The sequence below is a fragment of the Bufo gargarizans genome, chromosome 1 (genome assembly GCF_014858855.1).
Source record: "Bufo gargarizans isolate SCDJY-AF-19 chromosome 1, ASM1485885v1, whole genome shotgun sequence".
NCBI lineage: Eukaryota > Metazoa > Chordata > Amphibia > Anura > Bufonidae > Bufo > Bufo gargarizans.
Window position 1 is genome coordinate 5,588,460 of NC_058080.1, and position 24,110 is coordinate 5,612,569.

The window sequence follows — 24,110 nt, forward strand, 5'->3', positions numbered from 1 at the left end:
CTCTCCCCCACCCCAGTGCCTTCAGCTCTCCCCCACCCCAGTGCCTTCAGCTTTCCCCCACCCCAGTGCCTTCAGCTTTCCCCCACCCCAGAGCCATCAACTCTCCCCCACCCCAGAGCCATAAGCTCTCCCCCTTGTGCCAGCAGCTCTCCCCCCTTGTGCCAGCAGATCTCCCCCCTTGTGCAAGCAGATCTCCCCCCTTGTGCCAGCAGCTCTCCCCCATTGTGCCAGTAGCTCCACCCCTTGTGCCAGCAGCTCCCCCTTGTGCCAGCAGCTCTCCACCCCTTGTGCTAGAAGCTTTCCCCCCTCTGTGCCATCATCTCATCCCCTTGTGCCAGCAGCTCTCCCCCCACCTTGTGCCAGCAGCTCTCCCCCCACCTTGTGCCAGCAGCTCTCTCTCCTTGTGAAATAATTCCCCCCCCTGCTGCTCCTGACACCCGGAGTGCACAGCGTCATTGGTTGCTATGACGCTGTGCACTCCAGGCGCCCGGCCTTAGTCGCACCAACTTACCTTTCGAGCAGGGGTGCCGCCGACACTCCATCGTCTGACGTCACACAGCGCGTCAGTTCACGGCGTGCAAATGTCAGGAGGTCAGTGCAGCGTGGGACCATGGATGTGCTGTGGAGTGTCCGAAGGCCCCTGCTGGAAAGGTGAGTATTGCAGGCCAGCGGGAGACCACATAGTGGGAGTAATAGCAAGCGCTTCACTCCCGCTCCATGGTCACGTGACACAAACAAATCTTTGATGCAAAAAATTTCCATTGAGGATTTTTTCGTGTCGAATTACTCGATTCATCGAGTTATCGTTTCAGCCCTACTCTACACTATGTCACCTTGCCACTCTGTGGTCTCCTGATGCTGCTGCTACTTCAACACTATTTCACCTTGCCATTCTGTGGCTTCCTCATGCTGCTGCTGCCACCTCCACACTCTGTCATTGTGCCACTCTGTGGTCTCTTGATGCTGCTGCTACCTCCACACTATGCCATTGGGCCACTCTGTGGACTTCTCCTGCTGTTCCCACCCTCCCCACTCCATGACTTGGCCACTATTTTGCCTTTTTGGCCTGGTTGACATCATCATTTATTTGACCCTTCTTCTGATCTGTCAGAAGGAAGGATAAATGAGGCGCACAACGGATCTTGTCTGTGTAGCAGCTGTAAGGCCTGTAGGTCCCATGAGAATTGGCTCAGAAGACATGCAAATATTCCATTCATCTCTGTTTTGGATCCACTCCTGTTTTTTTGGGGCATTAGCAATACTGATGGATTACTGACCAAATGCTGACCGAGTGAAAGGCGGATGCTCAACAGACAGGATCCGTTTTTTGGGGGTTGTTCTGATGAATCAGTGGAAGGGCAAAATAATCAGTGACATCAACACAAACTTACTGCTGACACCCTCTCCACTCTGTCAGGGGCTCTACTTGTATTATAGTTTAATAGAACAGTTTCTGTAGACATCTATGTGGAATCAGCTGACGTAAGGCTGAGTTCACACTTGAGTTATTTGTTCAGTTTTGGCCCCGTGACTGACTAAAGAAGTAAAGTGTTCAGTGATTCTAAGAGCGACGCCTGTCATCTGCATACGGACTCACAGTATTATTTCACTACCACAGCAGACTCCCTATGCGTGTTACTGCAAGGCACAGTGTTCTACACCACTATAAAGGCTCTCTGCAGCCAGAAAATAGCTGTTTTTCAACACGATTTGCTACAAATTAATTTGGATCGAATCGTTTCTGAAAATTCAGCGAACCGACCAAATCAAATTTTTTAGAAATTCACTCATCTCTAGTGGTAACACCTTACATAATACTGGGGGTTGCTTTTCATCTTTAGTATTGGGGCCCCCACTCTGTTATGAGTACCAGTGATACAATTAATAGCAGAATAGTGGTGGTAATAAGAATTTATGTGTCTCTATGAATGAAGCACAACTACATCTATATTTGATATGCCCCCATACATACCACATTCATTGTACAGATTGATAATGCTAGTGCTATAGGAAAATGTGCTGTCCCCAGTCAGATTAGTTCAACCCTACTTTAGATGTATGAAAGTTCAAAAGTGTCTAAAAGAGCACTAGAGGGACTCCATTGTATATATGTCACCAATTTGAAGCTCAGTTGTAAAGAAAACAGGAGCTGCATTCTAGCACAGTCTTAGAAATAAAAAGAACACATCTGATACGTTTTTGAACTTCTTTCTTGAGGTTTCTTGGATCTGTTGGAAACTGACATCAAAGGGCAAAGAGGCAAGCTTTGTAGGTGACACCATCTTGTAGAACATCAATAACAGACATGGCAGATGAAATGACCGACTGATCTACACAAAGCAACATAATGCACTGGAAAGTAATATTTAATGCTTCCTCTCTAGAACTCACCCTACAAGCCATAAATACAACCATACTTTAGTTTATACTAAAATGCAACAAAGCTAAGTTTCACAGAAATGGTTACATTTTCCATATTTTTTTATTTGCTAGTCATTTGCCAAATTGGTAGTTTGCAGACAATCAACTGGAGACTTGCATGAGCGCCACAGCCTCTTCAAATGGCTGATCGGCGGGTGTGCGAGGAGTTGGGCCCCCACCGCTAAGAATAGTAATGACCTATCCTAAGTCCTTTAACAGAGTCCAAGCATTGACAAAATTATCAGAGATGATGTTTATTCAAAGGATTGTTCACGATTCCAAGTCCAATGATCACCTCCTGTTTCTGTCACTTCCAGTCACCTCTGGATTCGAAGTTTGACTTCCAGGGGGTGATGGTGATGTGCGTCTTGGAGGACTTGGACGCTCGAAGCTCAACCTGGAATACTTTTAAAAGGCTGCAGAGAACATCTGATCAGTTGAGGTGCTGGGTGTCAAACCCCACAGATCGGATAATGATGACCTATCCTGAGGTTAGTTCATCATTATCAGGAGCCCAAAAAGGCACTTTAATTAATAAAATACAAGTGCTACTGAATCTTTTCCCACCAAACTACAGTATATACAAGTGTCCTCCATCTCTATAGCATTCTGCCTTCAGATCAGGTACTATGTTTGACATGACAAGTTCCCTTTAAAGGGTTTCTACCACCTGATTTTTACCTAATTAGCTCTCAGACACTAGCGATCCGCTAGTGTCTGATCTACCTAACAATGCTATTTTCAGACCTTTGTGTGGATCCGTTTCTAATGCTAATTAGCCTCTAGGTGCTATGGGGGCGTCTTTTCAGCACCTAGAGGCTCGGTCTACTCACACTGTATGCCGCCCCGCTCGTCCGTCAAGCCCGCCCATCTCCTCTAGAATGCCATCCTCCATCTCAGCCAGCGGACGAATTCTCGCGCCTGCGCCTTGCGCCTGCGTCTGTATTCGGCGCAGGCACATTGAATGTCTGACCTCTCCCTGCACAAACATCTCCACTGCGCCTGCGCCAATTACGTCAGAGTGCTCCGAGGAACAGATGGCGCAGGCGCAGTGGAGATGCCGGCACAGGGAGCGTTCAGACATTCACTGCGCCTGTGCCGAATACAGACGCACACGCCGCAGGCGCGAGAATTCAGCCGATAAATGAGATGGAGGATGGCATTCTAGAGGAGATGGGTGGGCTTGACGGACGAGCGGGGCGGCATACAGTGTGAGTAAACCGAGCCTCTAGGTGCTGAAAAGACACCCCCATAGCACCTAGAGGCTCATTAGCATATCAATAAAAGTTTGTTTTTTAGTGAAACGGATCCACACAAAGGTCTGAAAACAGCATTGTTAGGTAGATCAGACACTAGCAGATCGCTAGTGTCTGACAGCTAATTAGGTCAAAATCAGGTGGTAGAAACCCTTTAAAAGCTATGACATAGTAATAATAAGGCCTCTTGCACACGGTCGTTCTGGGTCCGTTCCGTGCATTGGGGACCATAATTTGTGGTCCCTAATGCACGGGCAACATCCATGCGGCGGCCGGGACGGATCGAGACCCATTCAACTTGTATGGGTCTGTGATTCGTCCGCACCTATTTTTTTGCAGTGCGGAGGAACGGGCAGAAACACCACGGAAGCACTCCGTGGTGCTTCCGCGGGGGTTCCGATCCGTTCTTCCTAGTCCTATTCAAGTCCAGTGAGCTTCATACAGACACAGAATTTAAATTTAGGTCCAATTTTTTTCAAATTAAATCCAAACAACTTCACAATAAATCAATAGAACATGTGATCCTCCAACTCACACTGTTATTATAGCTGATATTAAAGTAAATGACCTACCTCGAAGCTCACAGATCCATCGTGGTCTGTGTCGAAAGCGTTAAACAGAAAGTGTGCGTAATTTGAAGCATCTACAAAATAAAATATATACAGTTAGTATCATTTTGTAGTGATTTGTAGGCATTTGTACTATTACTTTTATTTTATGGTGCAGTACAACCAACTGTATTAGAAAACTAGAAGTGACGAGATGTCCATACATGCTGATGGCATACTGAGAATCTGGGAAACAGAGACACGAAATGCAGGTGATGTGTGCTACAGTTAGGTCCCTTTCACACGGGCGAGTATTCTGCATGGATGCGATGCGTGAGTTGAACTGCATTGCACCCGCACTGAATACCGACCCATTCATTTCTATGGGGCTGCTCACATGAGTGGTGATTTTCACGCATCACTTATGCGTTGCGTGAAAATCGCAGCATGCTCCTCTTTGTACGTTGTGGTGCGATAATCCACGCAACGCAGGCCCCATAGAAGTGAATGGGGTTGCGTGAAAATCGGGATGGAGACCCGATCATTATTATTTTCCCTTATAACATGGTTATAAGGGGAAATAATAGCATTCTGAATACAGAATGCATAGTCAAATTGCGCTGGAAGGGTTAAAAATAAATAATATTTTTTTAACTCACCTTAATCCACTTGCTCGCGTAGCCCGGCATCTCTTCTGTCTTCATCTGAGCTTTGTGCAGTAACAAGGACCTGTGGTGACGTCACAGTCATCACATGATCCATCACATGATCTTTTACCATGGTGATGGATCATGTGATGACTGTGACGTCACCAAAGGTCCTTGTTACTGCACAAAACTCAGATGAAGACAGAAGAGATGCCGGGCTATGCGAGCAAGTGGATTAAGGCGAGTTAAATTTTTTTTTTTTTTTTTTTAACCCCTTCCAGCGCAATTTGACTATGCATTCTGTATTCAGAATGCTATTATTTTCCCTTATAACCATGTTATAAGGGAAAATAATACAATCTACAGAACATCTAACCCAAACCCGAACTTCTGTGAAGAAGTTCGGGTTTGGGTACCAAACACACGCAATTTTTCTCCCGCGAGTGCAAAACGCATTACAATGTTTTGCACTCACGCAGAAAAATTGCGGGTGTTCCCACAACGCACCCGCACGTTTTCCCGCAACGCCCGTGTGAAAGGGGCCTTAGGGTGGAAGTATTGCACTTGCTACATGATGGCGATGATATTGTCTATATTGTTGGTGCGCTTGAGGTCATTGGAAAAAGCAGCAGCGGTGGTGCGGGGATCAGGGGCGGCCACAGATTTACCAATGCGTCTGTGCCTTTAATCTGTCTATAAAGTGGTGCAACTTGGTAAAAAAATTTTTTGGGCTGCGAAAAAGGGGAGCAGCCTAAGGCTACTTTCACACTAGCAATAATATTTTCCGGTATTAAGATCCATCTTAGGGTCTCAATACCAAAAAAAAAACGCTTCAGTTTTGTCCCTATTCATTGTCAATGGGGACAAAACTCATCTGAAGGGAACGGAATGCTCCAAGATGCATTCCGTTCTGTTTAGTTGCGTTCCCAGACCGGAGAACAAACCGCAACATGTTGTAGTTTGCTTTCCGTCCTGGGATGCGGAGCAAGATGGATCCGGCATGACCCCCAATGCAAGTCAATGAGGACAGATCCGTTTTCTCTGCCACAATAGAAAACTGATCCGTCCCCCATTGACTTTCAGTGGAGTTCATGACGGATCCGTCTTGGCAATGCTAAAGATAATACAACCGGATCCGTTCATAACGGATGCACGCCGTGGAAGCACAGTGACCGGCCACTCAGCTTGACAAAGGGCACCGAACTGGGCCCGAAACGTTGCCATAAGCAATAAATGTCATGAGATTGTACCACTGGTAAAATAAAGATTGAATACAAAGCTACTTGCTGTCTCCAAACCACTAATATAAGCATATCAAGAGGAAGCATGAAACATCCCCAGACAAATCTTCTTTGAGGTGAACAGAAATGGTTCTTGTATGCATTTAAAGAGTCAAATGTTACTGCTAAGCTTTCAATACTGAGGTCATAATATACCGTTTTCTGATGGTGATTACATGTTCTATTGGACGTGTAAGTTGATTACGGTTCAGATTAGATTTCAGTGTTACTAAAATTGATGATGGCTCAAACTAAGTAATGTGCTAGTAAGGTTGTGCTAATCCTCAAGACCTTCTCATTGGTAGTGTTGATCGCGAATTTCAATCGCGAATATCGCCACTTCAAGAATTCGCGAAGATGTAGAATATAGTGCTATAAATTTGCATTCGCAATATTCTAGTTTTTTTTTACTTGAAATCCATGATCCCTCCCTTCTTCTTGCTTGTGGGCCAATGAGAAGGCTGCAATGTCTTTGTCTGAGCTTAGCAACATCCCTAGCAACCAATAGGAAAGTTCCCTACCCCTTACTATATAAGAACCTCCCCAGCAGCCATTTTCTACAGTTTTTTTGCAGTTCTGAGAGAGAGAGAGAGAGAGAGAGAGAGCAGTGACATTGCTGTGCTATGTGCTTTCCTGTGTCATTACACTAGATAGTTAGTTAGCTTATATATAATACAGATAGCTAGTGGGAGATAGTCAGTGTAGGTTATATCCTGACATAGTGTAGCTGATAGGTTCTGCTGTCCATACATACATGCTACAGACATAGTGCTGGGATGTCACAACAATACTTTGTGCACCAATCAGTAATATGTAGTCAGACCTGCAAAAATGTGAAGTTGCACGTATTGCGCAAAAATATGCGCATCATTAATTGCCGATTTGCGCAAATATATTGGAGCACTCTATCTGCATATAAAGCTATTGTAATGTTCTGCCGTACCAACCATTTTCTCCAGTCTCAGGAAACTTCTAGCAGCTTCAAAAATGTAGCACAAGTGACCCACGCCTTTATTGCGCGCGCATTACGCGAATATTAAATTGCCAATTTTCGCAAATCAAGAAAATAATCACAAATTTGCGAATTTATGACTAATATTTGCCCAAATATTCGCAAAATATTGCAAATTCGAATATTGCCCCTGCCGCTCATCACTACTCATTGGTTAGAAGATTACCTATCTACAAATGTTACCATGTTTTTATTGAAGACACCATGTAAACATTCACAGTGCAGGTGGAAAAAGTATGTGAACCCTTGGATTTAATAACTGGTTGAATCTCCTTTGGCAGCAATAACTTCTACCAAACGTTTCCTGTAGTTGCAGATCAGACGTGCACAACGGTCAGGAGTAATTCTTGACCATTCCTCTTTACAGAACTGTTTCAGTTCAGCAATATTATTGGGATGTCTGGTGTGAATCGCTTTCTTGAGGTCATGCCACAGCATCTCAAACGGGTTGAGGTCAGGACTCTGACTGGGCCACTCTAGAAGGCGTATTTTCTTCTGCTTAAGCCATTCTGTTGTTGATTTACTTCTATGCTTTGGGTCGTTGTCCTGTTGCAACACCCATCTTCTGTTGAGCTTCAGCTGGTGGACAGATGGACTTAAGTTCTCCTGCAAAATGTCTTGATAAATTAATTTTTCCTTCGATGATAGCAATCTTTCCAGGCCCTGATGCAGCAAAGCAGCCCCAAACCATGATGCCCCCACCACCATACTTCACAGTTGGGATGAGGTTTTGATGTTGGTGTGCTGTGCCCTTTTTCTCCACACATAGTGTTGTGTGTTTCTTCCAAACAACTCAACTTTGGTTTCATCTGTCCACAGAATATTTTGTCAGTACTGTTGTGGAACATCCAGGTGCTCTTGTGCAAACTGTAAACGTGCAGCAATGTTTTTTTGTACAGCAGTGGCTTCCTCTGTGGTATCCTCCCATGAAATCCATTCTTGTTTAGTGTTTTACGTATCGTAGATTCGCTAACAGGGATGTTAACATATGTCAGATACTTTTGTAAGTCTTTAGCTGACACTCTAGGATTCTTCTTCACATCATGTTATGCAATGGCCAAGTCCCCAGTCCCCAGATTTGGCATCAGTTTCAGCCATTTCTGTCTGAGATCAGTTTATTTATTTATTTTTATTTTTTTCAGGAAAAAAGCACTGCATGCAGGACTTTTTTCCCAGTCTAAAAAATGTATCTCAGACAGAAATGGCTCAAATAGATACCACATGTGCAACAAGATCCATTTTATTTTTACAGGATCCCATAAAAAAACTGATCCTGTGCATAACTGATGCAAAGGGATGCATAAGGCTACTTTCACACTTGCGGCAGAGTGATCCGGCAAGCAGTTCCGATGTACACTACGTGCAGAATTATTAGGCAAATGAGTATTTTGACCACATCATCCTCTTTATGCATGTTGTCTTACTCCAAGCTGTATAGGCTCGAAAGCCTACTACCAATTAAGCATATTAGGTGATGTGCATCTCTGTAATGAGAAGGGGTGTGGTCTAATGACATCAACACCCTATATCAGGTGTGCATAATTATTAGGCAACTTCCTTTCCTTTGGCAAAATGGGTCAAAAGAAGGACTTGACAGGCTCAGAAAAGTCAAAAATAGTGAGATATCTTGCAGAGGGATGCAGCACTCTTAAAATTGCAAAGCTTCTGAAGCGTGATCATCGAACAATCAAGCGTTTCATTCAAAATAGTCAACAGGGTCGCAAGAAGCGTGTGGAAAAACCAAGGCGCAAAATAACTGCCCATGAACTGAGAAAAGTCAAGCGTGCAGCTGCCAAGATGCCACTTGCCACCAGTTTGGCCATATTTCAGAGCTGCAACATCACTGGAGTGCCCAAAAGCACAAGGTGTGCAATACTCAGAGACATGGACAAGGTAAGAAAGGCTGAAAGACGACCACCACTGAACAAGACACACAAGCTGAATGTCAAGACTGGGCCAAGAAATATCTCAAGACTGATTTTTCTAAGGTTTTATGGACTGATGAAATGAGAGTGAGTCTTGATGGGCCAGATGGCTGGATTGGTAAAGGGCAGAGAGCTCCAGTCCGACTCAGACGCCAGCAAGGTGGAGGTGGAGTACTGGTTTGGGCTGGTATCATCAAAGATGAGCTTGTGGGGCCTTTTTGGGTTGAGGATGGAGTCAAGCTCAACTCCCAGTCCTACTGCCAGTTTCTGGAAGACACCTTCTTCAAGCAGTGGTACAGGAAGAAGTCTGCAAGGTAAGAAAAACATGATTTTCATGCAGGACAATGCTCCATCACACGCGTCCAAGTACTCCACAGCGTGGCTGGCAAGAAAGGGTATAAAAGAAGAAAATCTAATGACATGGCCTCCTTGTTCACCTGATCTGAACCCCATTGAGAACCTGTGGTCCATCATCAAATGTGAGATTTACAAGGAGGGAAAACAGTACACCTCTCTGAACAGTGTCTGGGAGGCTGTGGTTGCTGCTGCACGCAATGTTAATGGTGAACAGATCAAAACACTGACAGAATCCATGGATGGCAGGCTTTTGAGTGTCCTTGCAAAGAAAGGTGGCTATATTGGTCACTGATTTGTTTTTGTTTTGTTTTTGAATGTCAGAAATCTATATTTGTGAATGTTGAGATGTTATATTGGTCTCACTGGTAAAAATAAATAATTGAAATGGGTATATATTTGTTTTTTGTTAAGTTGCCTAATAATTATGTACAGTAATAGTCACCTGCACACACAGATATCCCCCTAAAATAGCTAAAACTAAAAACAAACTAAAAAGTACTTCCAAAAATATTCAGCTTTGATATTAATGAGTTTTTTGGGTTCATTGAGAACATGGTTGTTGTTCAATAATAAAATTAATCCTCAAAAATACAACTTGCCTAATAATTCTGCACTCCCTGTATGCCAACTGATGGCATTTATAAGGCCCCTTTCACACGAGCGAGATTTCCGCGTGGGTGCGATGCGTGAGGTGAACGCATTGCACCCGCACTGAATCCGGACCCATTTATTTCTATGGGGCAGTGCACATGAGCGGTGAATTTCATGCATCACTTGTGCGTTGAGTGAAAATTACAGCATGCTCCTCTTTGTGCATTTTCCACGCAACGCAGGCTCCTTAGAAGTGAATGGGGCTGTGTGAAAATCGCAAGCATCTGCAAGCAAGTGCGGATGCGGTGCGATTTTAACACGCGGTTGCTAGGAGACGATCGGGATGGGGACCCGATCTTTATTATTTTTCCTTATAAGATGGTTATAAGGGAAAATAATAGCATTCCTAATACAGAATGCATAGTACAATAGGGCTGGAGGGGTTAAAAAAATAAAAATAAATGTATCTCATTTTAATCCACTTGTTCGCCCAGCCCGGCTTCTCTTCTGTCTTCATCTTTGCTGTGCACAGGAAAAGGACCTGTGGTGATGTCACTGAAGTCAGCACATGGTCCGTCACATGATCCATCACCATGGCGATGGATCATGTGATGGACCATGTGATGAGCGCAGTGACGTCATCAAAGCTCCTATTCCTCAAAGAAGAAGACAGAAGAGAAGCTGGGCTGCGCGAGCAAGTGGATTAAGGTGAGTTAAATAATTATTATTCTTTTTTTAACCCCTCCAGCGCTATTGTACTATATAGCGCTGGAGGGCATTCAGGCAAGTCTTCAGTTTTTTTTGCCGGAGGTAAAACCGTAGCATGCTGCGGTTTTATCTTTTGCCTGATCAGTCAAAAAGACTGAACTAAAGACATCCTGATGCATCCTGAACGGAATGCTCTCCATTCAGAACGCATGGAGATATAACTGATCAGTTCTTTTCCGGCATTGAGCCTTTTTGACGGAACTCAGTGCCGGAAAAGAAAAACGCAAGTGTGAAAGTGCCCTAATTGATACACAGGATCTTTTTTTTTTTTTTTTTTTACAGGAGCCTGTTTTTTTTCTTTCTCTGACGGATCAGAAGAATAAGAAATGAAACAAACATGAGAACTCTCCCTTCTCCTAAACAGGTCTTATTCACACAGTCACAGTGTTTGATCAGTTATTTCTATCAGTGATTGTGAGGCCACAACCTAGTGAGGGTCAGACATACAGAACAGGTGGAAATCTTTCCATGATGCCTTATATCTTTTTAGGCTCCACTTCTGCTTTTTGCTGACAATCATTGATTGTCACTGACCAAACACTGATGTGTGAATAAAGCCTCAGGCCTCTTGCACACAAACGTTGTGCATCCGTTCCGTGCATTGGGGACCGCAATTTGCAAGTTCTATTTTTTTGCGGTGCAGAGGCACGTACAGAGGCACCACTGACGCACTCCGTAGTGCTTCCGTGGGGTTACAATCCGTGCTTCCGTTCCTCATCTCCGTGATTGCGGACCCATTCAAGTGAATGGGTCCGCATCCGTGATGCAGAGTGCACACAGGCCGGTGCCTGTGTATTGCGGACCCGCCGCAACACGGCTACGGTCACACAATGTTCGTGTGCAAGAGGCCTAACTTGAATGAGATGATCAGCTGTAAGGCTACTTTCACACTTGCGGCAGAGTGATCTGGCAAGCAGTTCTGTCACCGGAATGCGCAGACCGGAAGGACGGATCCGGCATTCCTGTATTTTGAATGCCGGATACGGCGCTAATACATTCCTATGGAAGAAAATGCCTGGATCCAGCATTCAGGCAAGTCTTCTGTTTTTTTCACTGGAGATAAAACCGTAGCATGCTGCGGTTTTATCTTTTGCCTGATCAGTCAAAATGACTGAACTGAAGACATCCTGATGCATCCTGAACAGATTGCTCTCCATTCAGAATGCATTAGGATAAAACTGATCAGTTCTTTTCCGGCATTGAGCCCTTTTGACGGAACCCAGTGCCGGAAAAGAAAAACGCTCAATGCGTTCCGTCAAAAGGGCTCAATGCCGGAAAAGAACTGATCAGTTTTATCCTAATGCATTCTGAATGGAGAGCAATCTGTTCAGGATGCATCAGGATGTCTTCAGTTCAGTCATTTTGACTGATTATTTTTATTCCTTTTTGCCATTTTGCTGTATTTTATTTTAACATTCAGAAAATTGAGTGAAAAAGAGATACCCAAATCAAAGGAATGAGTTATTCAGACTTGGTCACTTGTTTATTGAAGAAAATGATCTAATTTCACATGTCTGTAGGTGGCAAAAGTATGAGAACCTTTGCTTTCAGTATCTAGTGTGACCTCATTGTGCAACAATAACTGCAACTAAACATTTCTTGTAATTGTTGATTACCAATATCTGATTGGTGGGGGTTCGACTCTAGGACCCCTGCCAATCAAATGATTTAGAAGGCACCAGCGCTTGCAGTAGCGCCACTGCCCTCCTTTAGCTCTGCCTAGGCTATGTGACTTCACGTTCATCAGTCACAAGGCCTAGGCCCAGTTCAGCCCCATAGAAGTGAATGGGGCTGGGATGCGATACTAAGCACATGCGCTGTACAATGTACGCCAGCTGTGCATGGGGAGCACGGAGAAGGTTGCTTTCTACCACGAGTATCGGTGCTGGACCCCGTCTGATAAGATACTGATGAAATATCCAGAGGATAGATAGATCATCTGTTAAACAATCCAGGAAACCCCCTTTAAGAACCTATAAGACTATACCACCCAGCAATAACTTCTTGTCCGGACACTATGGGTTGGATCAGCATGAGCTCTGGCAGATGTCCAGATTACATTTATTATACAGCCCTGTATTGAGGACACCCCCCTTATCTGAACTTCTGACAAGTAGGTCTGTGTTTGTCCTAATCTCTTCCAGAGCAATTCACTCTGCAGTTAGATTACACCGCGTTTTACTACCATACCTCTCTTGAATCAGAATGAGATGCCACAGGATAAAAATCTGGATTACTTTCTACCATAGGATTAGAAACTCTCATTATAATCAGCAGGTTGAGGAAATGAAGAACATAAATGTAACACATTCAACTGTTCTATAGGGTCAGATAATCCCGATACACTTGTAACCGACTCATTGGTAGTAATATCATCTACGCCCGGGTGAACACTAACAAGAGCTGCAATCTCATCACTTTCAGTAGGAATAGACTCTAAGCAGGGGCGGACATACTGCCTGTGCAGCTGCTTTGGCTGTACAGGGGCCCAAAGAGGGAGGGGGCCCATCCCAGTGCCAGTAAAGGTGTTTTTTTTATTTTATTATTTTCTACACTCCCTTCCTCTGCCAACAGGATCACCTTAGGGTAGAGTTTGGGGGAAGGGGGGGGGGATTTCGGAAGGGGGTGGAGGGGCCTGATTAGGACTTAGTGTGAATCTGCTGCCAGGTTGTGCCTACACTCAATAGCTGAAGGACCTGCGATGACATCATAGTCATGTGATCTTACCTACAGTGGAAGTGGTGGTAAGACCTGTGATATGACCAGTGCAGCAGTGGAGACCTGTGATGCCATGGAATGAATGTGTGAGAGAAATGCTGGGAGATATGGTTCTCCTCATCATACCTCCTCCCTGCTTAGTGGGAGGAAAATATGTTATTTAACTGCGACTATATGTTTGTAGGAGAGGGGAGGGGTGTTATTTACATGGGACTGTATGTTATAGAAGACTAAGAAAGGCGTGTTTTTTTACATGGGACTGTATATTATAGAAGATTGGGGGGAGATGACTGGTGTTATTTACATGGGACTGGATATTATAGAGGACTGGAGGATAAGGGATGATGTTATTTACATGGGACTATGTGTTAGAAGGGCTGAAGGAGGGGATATAAGTTATTTACATGGGAAAAATTACTGTAATTAAATATAATGTAGTAGGTGTGTTCAAAATTTCTATCACTGCAAAGTAAACCTACTTAACCTCTTCAGGACACATGATGTACCGGTACGGCATGTTGTCCTGGTACTTAAGGACACATGATGTACCAGTATGTCATGTGTATTTCCGATCACAGCCGCCCGGCGTGCGGTGATCGGAACACGGTGCCTGTTCAAATCATTGAGCAGGCACCTTGGCTAAATGCGCGAGGTGGTCCCGTGACCCCCCCGTGTCCGGCGATCGCCGCAAACCGCAGGTCAATTCAGACCTGCGATTTGCGACTTTTACCTGCGGTTTGCTGCGGTGCCATCGGGTCCCCATGCGGCTGTAGGGGGGACCCGATGGCATGGAAGGCAGCGCGATGCCTAAGGAAGGCATCGCGCTGCCTTCCGGTGATGAGCCTGTGAGATCCAGCCCCCTTGATCTCACAGGCTGGAAGCTGTATGAGTAATACTCACTGTATTACTCATACAGCCAATGCATTCCAATACAGAAGTTTTGGAATGCATTGTAAAGGATTAGACCCCCAAAAGTTCAAGTCCCAAAGTGGGACAGAAAAAAAAAGTTGAAAAAATAAAGTCCCCCCGCCAAAATTAAAAGTTTCAAGTAAAAATAAACAAAAACGTATTTTCCCCAAATAAAGTGAATTTTTTTTTAAAAAATAGGGGTATCGTCACATCCGTATCGACCGGCTCTATAAACATATCACATGACCTAACCCCTCAGATGAACACCGTAAAAAATAAAAAATAAAAACTGTGCTAAATAAACCATTTTTGTTTTCACCTTACATCACAAAAAGTACAACAGCAAGGGATCAAAAAGGCGTTTTTCCACCAAGATAGTACCAATCTAACCGTCACCTCATCCCGAAAAAAAATGAGCCCCTACCTGAGACAATCGCACAAAAAATAACCCCATAGAGAATCTGTGGGATATTGGGAAGAGAAAGTTAAGAGACGCAAGACCCAACACTCTGGATGAGCTTAAGGCCGCTATCGAAGCATCCTGGGCCTCCATAACACCTCAGCAGTGCCACAGGCTGATTGCCTCCATGCCACGCCGCATTGAAGCAGTCATTTCTGCAAAAGGATTCCCGGCCAAGTATTGAGTGCATAACTGAACATAATTATTTGAAGGTTGACTTTTTTTGTATTAAAAACACTTTTATTTTATTGGTCGGATGAAATATGCTAATTTTTTTAGATAGGAATTTTGGGTTTTCATGAGCTGTATGCCGAAATCATCAATATTAAAACAATAAAAGGCTTGAACTACTTCAGTTGTGTGTAATGAATCTAAAATATATGAAAGTCTAATGTTTATCAGTACATTACAGAAAATAATGAACTTTATCACAATATGCTAATTTTTTTAGAAGGACCTGTAGAGCAACCAAAAATAATATGCACCCTAAACGAGTACCAACAAAACCTCCAACCTTTCCCGTAGTTTCTACCCCCCCCCCCCCTGGGGGGGCTTCAAATGGGACACATGGTGTCAAAAAAAACAGTCCAGCAAAATCTGCCTTCCAAAAACCGTTTGCCAATAACTCTTGTGAAACACCTAAATGGTTAACAAAGTTTCTAAAATCAGTTTTGAATATCTTGAGGGGTGTAGTTTCTTAGATGGGGTCACTTTTATGGAGTTTTTACAATAGGGGTGCATCAGAGGGACACGGTGTAAAAAAAAAAAACAGTCCAGCAAAACCTGCCTTCCAAAAATCATATGGCATTCCTTTCCTTCTGTGCCCTGCCGTGTGCCCGTACAGTGGTTTACAACCGCATATGGGGTGTTTCTGTAAACAACAGAATCAGAGCCATAAATATTGAGTTTTGTTTGGCTGTTAATCCTTGCTTTGTAACTGGAAAAAAAAATATTAAAATGGAAAATCTACCAAAAAAGTGAAATTTTAAAATTGTATCTCCATTTTCCATTAATTCTTGTGGAACACCTAAAGGGTTAACAAAGTTTGTAAAATCAGTTTTGAATACCTTGAGGGGTGTAGTTTCTTAGATGGGGTCACTTTTATGGATTTTCTACTCTAGGGGTGCATCAGGGGGACTTCAAATGGGACATGGTGTCAAAAAAACCAGTGCAGCAAAACCTGCATTCCAAAAACCGTATTCCATTCCTTTCCTTCTGCGCCCTGCCGTGTGCCCGTACAGTGGTTTACGACCACATAAGGGGTGTTTCTGTAAACAACAGAATCAGAGCCATAAATATTGAGTTTGGTTTGGCAGTTAACACTTTGCTTTGTAACTGGAAAAAATATTAAAATGGAAAATCAGAGTGAAATTTTGAAATTGTATCTCTATTTTCCATTAATTCTTGTAGAACACCTAAAGGGTTAACAAGGTTTGTAAAATCAGTTTTGAATACCTTGAGGGGTGTAGTTTCTAGAATGGGGTCATTTTTTGGTGGTTCCTATTATCTAAGCCTCGCAAAGTGACTTCAGACCTGAACTGGTCCCTAAAAATTGGGTTTTTGAAAATTTCAGAAACATTTCAAGCCTTGTAACATCCCCAAAAAATAAAATGTAATTCCCCAAATGATCCAAACATGAAGTATACATATGGGGAATGTAAAGTAATAACTATTTTTGTAGGTATTACTATGTATTATAGAAGTAGAGAAATTAAAACTTGGAAATTTGCAATTTTTTTTTTTAAATGGTAAATTTGCTATTTTTTTTAATAAATAAAAATTATTTTTTTAACTTCTTTTTACCAGTGTCATGAAGTACAATATGTGATGAAAAAACAATTTCAGAATGGCCTGGATAAGTCAAAGCGTTTTAAAGTTATCACCACTTAAAGTGACACTGGTCAGATTTGCACAAAATTGCCTGGTCCTTAAGGTGAAATAAGGCTGTGTCCTAAAGGGGTTAAAACATAACTTTTGATTAAAAATGTTTAAGATAAATTCCAATAGTTATGTTTTAAGTAGGTTTATTTACATGGGACTGGATATTATAGAAGACTGGATGGTAAGGGGTGATGTTATTTACATGGGACTATATGTTAGAGGAGCTAAAGGAGGGGATTTAAGTTATTTACATGGGTATGTAGGTTATAGAAGACGTAAGGAAGAGAGATTATTTACATGGGACAGTATCATATAGAAGACTGGTGGGAGAGGACTAGTGTTATTTACTTGAGACTGCATGGTATAGAAGACTGGAGGATGAGGAGTGATGTTATTTACATGGGACAGTATTGTATAGAAGACTGTAGGGAGAGGACAGGCATTATAATGTATGGGGGCACTGCAGAGAAGATTATAACTCCAGGGGGCACTGCAGGAGGCACTATAATTACAGGGGGTTCAGCAGGGGGCATTATAATTACAGGGAATTCTGCATTGGGCATTATAATTTCAAAAGGTACTGCAGGGGCATTATAATGACAGGGGGTTCTGCGTGGGGCATTATAGTTGCAGGGGGTACTGCGGGGGCCTAGGGGTGTGCCCTATATAGGGGGCCTTATTATTACTGAGGGCACTGTAGGGAGTCTTATTACCACTGGGATTACTATGGGGGGGGGGGGGGGGGCTTCTGCCTAGCAGTGACATCACCAGCACTAATGGACAGGCTTTAGCTCTGCCCTAGCCTGTAAAGCCATGCATCAGTGCCGGTGACGTCTCCGGGAACACTGCTAGGCTGAAGTCTCCTCCTAGCAGTGTAAAAATGTAAACAAAACAGCCCCTGCCAGGGGGGAGCATCGGAGCATAAAATGTCAGAGGGGCTGGGTGGGGGTGGGGAACAAGGGGATGTGTCTGGGGTCAGATCTGAACCCGGACAACCGCTTTAAAGGGCATCTGTCGGCAGATTTGTACCTATGACACCGGCTGACCTGTTACAGGTACGCTTGGCAGCTGAAGGCATCTGTGTTGGTCCCATGTTCATATGTGCCCGCATTGCTGAGAAAAATGATGTTTGAATGTATGCAAATGATCCTGTAGGAGCAACAGGGGCGTTGCCGTTACACATAGAAGCTCCGTTTTCTTCGCATCTGCCACTCCCTGGCAGTGAAAAGGTCATCACAACTGGCCATGTCAAAGTGTTTAGGGTGCGACAGTTACAGAGAGAGCGGAGCCTCTAGGAGCCTCTGTTTGCATATAGTAAAACATCATTTTTTTCAGCAATGCGGGCATATAAGAACCTGGGACCAACACAGATGCCTTTAGCTGCCAAGCGCACATTTCAGGTCAGCCATTTAATTGTGCAAGTGTATGAGGGAGTCCTGAGGGATAGCTGAAGGCCTAGGGAGCATTTTACTGACAGCTATCTAAAAAATATGGACTTCAGTGGGGGAAGAAAGCCGGCACTAAAGTGCTTAGGACAGCATGGAATCTAAATATGTCCCTGGCTCCACAGCAGCAGCACAATGTAATGTCAGACATCACACTGCTACTGTGGGGGGGACGACAATATCTGGACATAACTACTGTGCGGGGGCACATATCTGGATATAACTACTGTGAAGGGGGCACATATATAGGCATAACTACTGTGCGGGGGCACATATCTAGATATAACTACTGTGAAGGGGGCACATATATAGGCATAACTACTGTGCGGGGGCACATATCTGGATATAACTACTGTGAAGGGGGCATATATAGGCATAACTACTGTGAAGGGGGCACATATCTGGATATAACTACTGTGAAGGAGGCACATATCTGGATATAACTACTGTGAAGGAGGCATTTATCTGGATATAACTACTGTGAAGGAGGCACATATCTAGGCATAACAACTGTGAGGGGACACATATTAGGGATCGACTGATTATCGGAAGTACCGATATTATCGGTCAATATTCAGGATTTTGTACATTATCGGTATCAGCATCTAACCTTGCGTATAAAGAAAATACCAGTGAGCGCTTCCATTATGGTAGTGCACACTAGTATGCATCGGGTGCCGGGAGGGGGGAAGAAGCGCAGCAAGTGCTTCTGATACTCACCCTCCCTGGTCTTCTTTGATGGGGCCTGCGCTGCACTGTCCTCATCCCATACAGCGTCAGGACGTAGTGCGCGCACTATGACCTGACGCTGTGCGCTGTCAGGTGACAGTGCAGCGTGGGCCGGAGAAGACAGGGGAGCGAGACGCCGGACTCAGAGATGAAGAGAAGCCGCGGCGCAGGAGAGGTGATAAGTTTTTTATTTTATTCATCTGAGATCTGATAGGGGTTAATAAAGGTCTGATCTGAGGTCTAATAGGGGTTAATAAAGGTCTAATAGGGGTTAATAAAGGTCTGATAGGGGTTTATAAAGGGCTGATCTGAGGTCTGATAGGGGTTAATAAAGTCAGTGAGGAGGGGGGGGGATGGTGTGGAAATTGGCATTTGGCACTAGTATATTATAAATGTAAATTATAAATTGACCACCAACTAAGGGCTTTATTAATTTATAATTTACATTTATAATATACTAGTGCCAAATGCACCACGTCAGTGACTACCAACTAATATAATATATATTATGAGATATAAAATATCGGTATAAATTATCGGCTATTGGCCTGAAAGTTCACAGATTATCGGTATCGGCTTTAAAAAATCAATATCGGTCGATCCCTAGCACATATCTGGAAATAACTACGATGAAGGGCGCACATATCTAGGCATAACTACTAGTGTTGAGCGCGAATATTCGAATTGCGAATTTTTTTCTCGAATATCGCAATTTCGAGATTTTGCAAATATTTAGAATATCGTTCTATATATTCGCGAAATCGAATATTCATTTTTTTTTATTTTTTTTATTACTATATTTTTTTCTTTCCCAATTCCCTAAAGTTGTTCTTACCTGTCCTTTGGATTCCTGGCTTCCTGGCTGCTCCAGTCAGTGGCGTTTTCAACTTACTGCTATATTCCATGTTAGCTAAATTATAATCTAATCTATGTGTATTTTACGAAATTTCGCAATAGGCGAAATTGCGATGCGAGTATTATAACACAAAATAATCGCATGAAGATTTCAATTTAGCACTGCTATATTCCATATTCTAGCCTAATATGGAATATATCTGTGCTAAGTTAGCACTGCTACATTCCATACTAGGCTAGAATATATTATATAGCAATGCAAAGTTGAAATCTTCATGCGATTATTTCGTGTTATATTATTCGCATCGCAATTTCGACTTTTGCCAATGTTCTTAATATTGCTCTAACTTCGTCTTTTAGAATATTCGTAATATTCTAAAAGGCGAAATTGGAGCAATATTACGAAATTTCGTAAAATACACATAGATTGTATTTAAGCTAATATACTGCTATAGTAATATTTTTTAATAGTGTACATATTTTACAAAACTTAAGTTCAGAAGAAGCAAAAAAAATTTGAGGAAAAAAAAGGGATTATAGCACTATATTAGCTAAATTACAATCTATATGTGTATTTTACGAAATTTCGTAATATTGCTCTAACTTCGTCTTTTAGAATATTCGTAATATTCTAAGAGACGAAGTTAGAGCAATATTACGAAATTTCGTAAAATACACATATTAGCCTAGCCAAGAAAAAATTCGCAATACGTGATTGAAAAAATCGCATATTTTTCGCGATAATTGGAATAATATGCGAATATTCGATTTCGACGAATATAACACGAATATTCAATCGAATATTCGCGAAATATCGCGAAATCGAATATGGCACCTCCCGCTCATCACTATTTATAAGGTGGACAGGGGTTAGACTTATATGATTTGAATACACATTAGAAGACCTGTGCATGCATATTTATAGATAATTATGCTTATTGGGCCTGTCAGTGTCCCTTTTAAACTCCGCAGTAGGAACATAATGTTATCTACCGATTCTTTCCACCCATGCCATGTTGTGGAAAATATGCCGTATGGTCAGTTGATCCGTATTAGACGGAATTGTACAAGTGATATTTTATTTATGGAGGATAAAGATAAATGATGTAGTTGCCTATGTAGTGTCCCACTAGGTACCCTAGTCCGACACTGACTGCACCTACCAGATAGAGGTTATCTCAAAGCTGTATCTACAGTCCAGGATATACTGCATCTCAAGATGCTTTCTTGACACAATGGAATGGGATTGTAAGAATGCAAAAAGCTGTTACTTTTACTACTACCTTTAGTAAGCAGCAAATGCTAAATCAAAAGCCTGGTTGTCCTTTCCGGGTTCATATAGATGTGGTGACCTGCAGGTATGCTAAAGGGTTTGAATCTTTTCAATCTAGTGATACTTTGCAGAAGTACAATATACGCACCTATACTACCGTAACGGCAACACTAATAATGTTGTGATCCGGCTACCTACATTTCCCGCAGGCTCCTATATCCACGCCACTGTTAGAGCATCTGTCAGCAGACTTGTTCCTATGAAACTGTCTGACCTGTTACATGTGCGCTTGGCAGCTGAAGACATCAGTGTTAGTCCATGTCCATATGTGTCCACATTGCTGAGATAAATGAAGTGTTACTAATGTTGTGCAAATGAGCCTCTAGGAGCAACAGGGGCGTTGTCATTACTCCAAGAGGCTCTGCTCTCTCTGCAACTGCCGTGCCCTCTCCATTTGGATTGACCAGGCAGTGTAAAGTTAATCAAGCCTGGTCCTGATGTAGTGCCCTGGAGCAGGGGGTACTGTTTACCGTATGCAAAGTTAAAGCTTCTTACTTTATTTCTCTTGAAAGTGTTAGACCTCTTTCACACGGGCGAGTATTCCGCGCGGGTTGCTTTGCGTGAGGTGAACGCATTGCATCCGCACTAAATCCGGACCCATTCACTTCTATGGGGCTGCGCACATGAGCGGTGATTTTCACTCCTTACTTGTGCGTTGCGTGAAAATCGCAGAATGCTCTATTTTGTGCGTTTTTCATGCAATGCAGGCCCCATAGAAGTGAATGGGGCTGCGTGAAAATCGCAAGCATTCGCAAGCAAGTGAGGATGCGGTGCGATTTTTCACGCACGGTTGCTAGGAGATGATCGGGATGGGGACCCAATCATTATTATTTTCCCTTATAACATGGTTATAAGGGAAAATAATAGAATTCTTAATACAGAATGCTTAGCAAAATAGGACTGGAGGGGTTAAAAAAAAAATAATAATAATAATAATTTAACTCACCTTAATCCACTTGTTCGCGCAGCCCGGCTTCTCTTCTTTCTTCTTCTTTGCTGTGCAGGAGGAAAAGGACCTGTGGTGACGTCACTGCATCATCACATGGTCCGTCACATGATCAATCACCATGGTGATGGATCATGTGATGAACCATGTGATGAGCGCAGTGATGTCATCAAAGGTCCTTTACCCAGGTCCTGAAGAAAGAAGAAAGAAGAGAAGCTGGGCTGCGCGAACAAGTGGATTAAGGTGAGTTAAATTATTTTTTATTTTCTTTAACCCCTTCCAGCCCTATTTTACTAAGCATTCTGTATTAAGAATGCAATTATTTTCCCTTATAACCATGTTATAAGGGAAAACAATACAATCTACACAACACCTAACCCAAACCCGAACTTCTGTGTTTTGCACTCGCGCTAAAAAATCGTGCATTTTTCTGCGATGCACCAGCATCTTATCCAGCCTAAGAGCCCTAGGCCTCATTCACACGAGTGAGTTTTCCACACGGGTGCAATCCTGACCAATTCATTTTAATGGGTCTGTGTACATAAGCGTTGTTTTTCACGCATCACTTCTGCATTGCGTGAAAATCGCAGCATGTTCTATATTCAGCGCTTTTCATGCAACCCTGGCCCCATAGAAGTAAATGGGGCTTCAGTGAAAAACGCATTGCATCCGCAAGCAAGTGCGGGTGCGATACGTTTTTTACTGATGGTTGCTATGAGATCTTGTTGGTAAGCCTTCAGTTTTTTATCATGTGTGGGAAAAACACATGAAAACACATTGCAGCTGTGCGGAAAAAATGTCCCATTTGGGTGCACCATGCCTTACCATCCCTTCTGGAGAGCAGCAACAAGTGGTGACACCTCGACGGTGTCCGGGGACCCAGCGTAGCGTTGGGGCCACCCCAAACCCAGCCACTGCACTGACTTCTTCTAAAGTCAGAGTGCAGGGGGCTCAGCAGGTGCAGAAAGAGCAGAACCTCTAGGAGTAACAGCAACTCCCCCATTGCTCCTAGGGGCTCATTGGCATACATATTTTTCTCAGCAATGCAGACACATATGAACATGAGACCAACACAGATGCCTCCAGCTGCCAAGTGCACATGTAACAGATCAGCCAGTGTGCATTGCGTGAAAATCGCAGCATGTTCTATATTCAGCGCTTTTCATGCAACCCTGGCCCCATAGAAGTAAATGGGGCTTCAGTGAAAAACGCATTGCATCCGCAAGCAAGTGCGGGTGCGATACGTTTTTTACTGATGGTTGCTATGAGATCTTGTTGGTAAACCTCCAGTTTTTTATCATGTGTGGGAAAAACACATGAAAACACATTGCAGCTGTGCGGAAAAAACTGAATAACTGAACACAATTGCAGACAAAACTGACTGAACTTGCTTGCAAAATGGTGCAAGTTTCACTGAACGCACCCTGAACTCATACGGAGCCAATCCGTCACGCTCGTATGAAAGAGGCCTTAGGTGCCTTTCACACAAGCGAGTTTTCTGCGCAGGTGCAATGCATGACGTGAACACATAGCACCCGCACTAAATCCTGACCCATTCATTTTAATGGGTCTGTGTACATGAGCATCTTTTTTCACGCATCAGTTCTGTGTTGCGTGAAAAACACTGCATGTTCTATATTCTGCATTTTTCACACAGCCCTGGCCCCATAGAAGTGAATGGGGCTTCAGTGAAAAACGCATTGCATCCGGAAGCGTTTTTCATTGATGATTGCTGGAAGATGTTTGTAAACCTTCAGTGCGTGAAAAACGCATCAAAACACATTGCACTCGCACGGAAAAACTGAACGCAATTGTAGACAAAACTGACTGAACTTGCTTGCAAAATGGTGTGAGTTTCACTGAACGCACCCTGAATGCATCCAAACCTAATCCGTCACGCTTGTGTGAAAGAGGCCTTTACTTGCATTGTTTAATACTGTGTAACTGCATATTATATATATGTTGTGCTATAAATACTTCTCATTATCACTGTATTTGCATAGCTCTGTGGAAAAGGTTAATGAATACT

General features: G+C 43.1%; 1 protein-coding gene across 2 annotated transcripts in view; it reads right to left on the reverse strand.

Moving 5' to 3' along the window:
• Positions 1-24,110, reverse strand: part of KCNIP4 (potassium voltage-gated channel interacting protein 4) — a 469,961-nt gene that overhangs the window by 43,872 nt on the left and 401,979 nt on the right. For both annotated transcript variants that reach the window (XM_044294254.1, XM_044294263.1), the window contains one exon: positions 4,250-4,320. In XM_044294254.1, the coding sequence (XP_044150189.1) occupies positions 4,250-4,320 (71 nt within the window). The remainder of the gene's footprint in view (positions 1-4,249; positions 4,321-24,110) is intronic.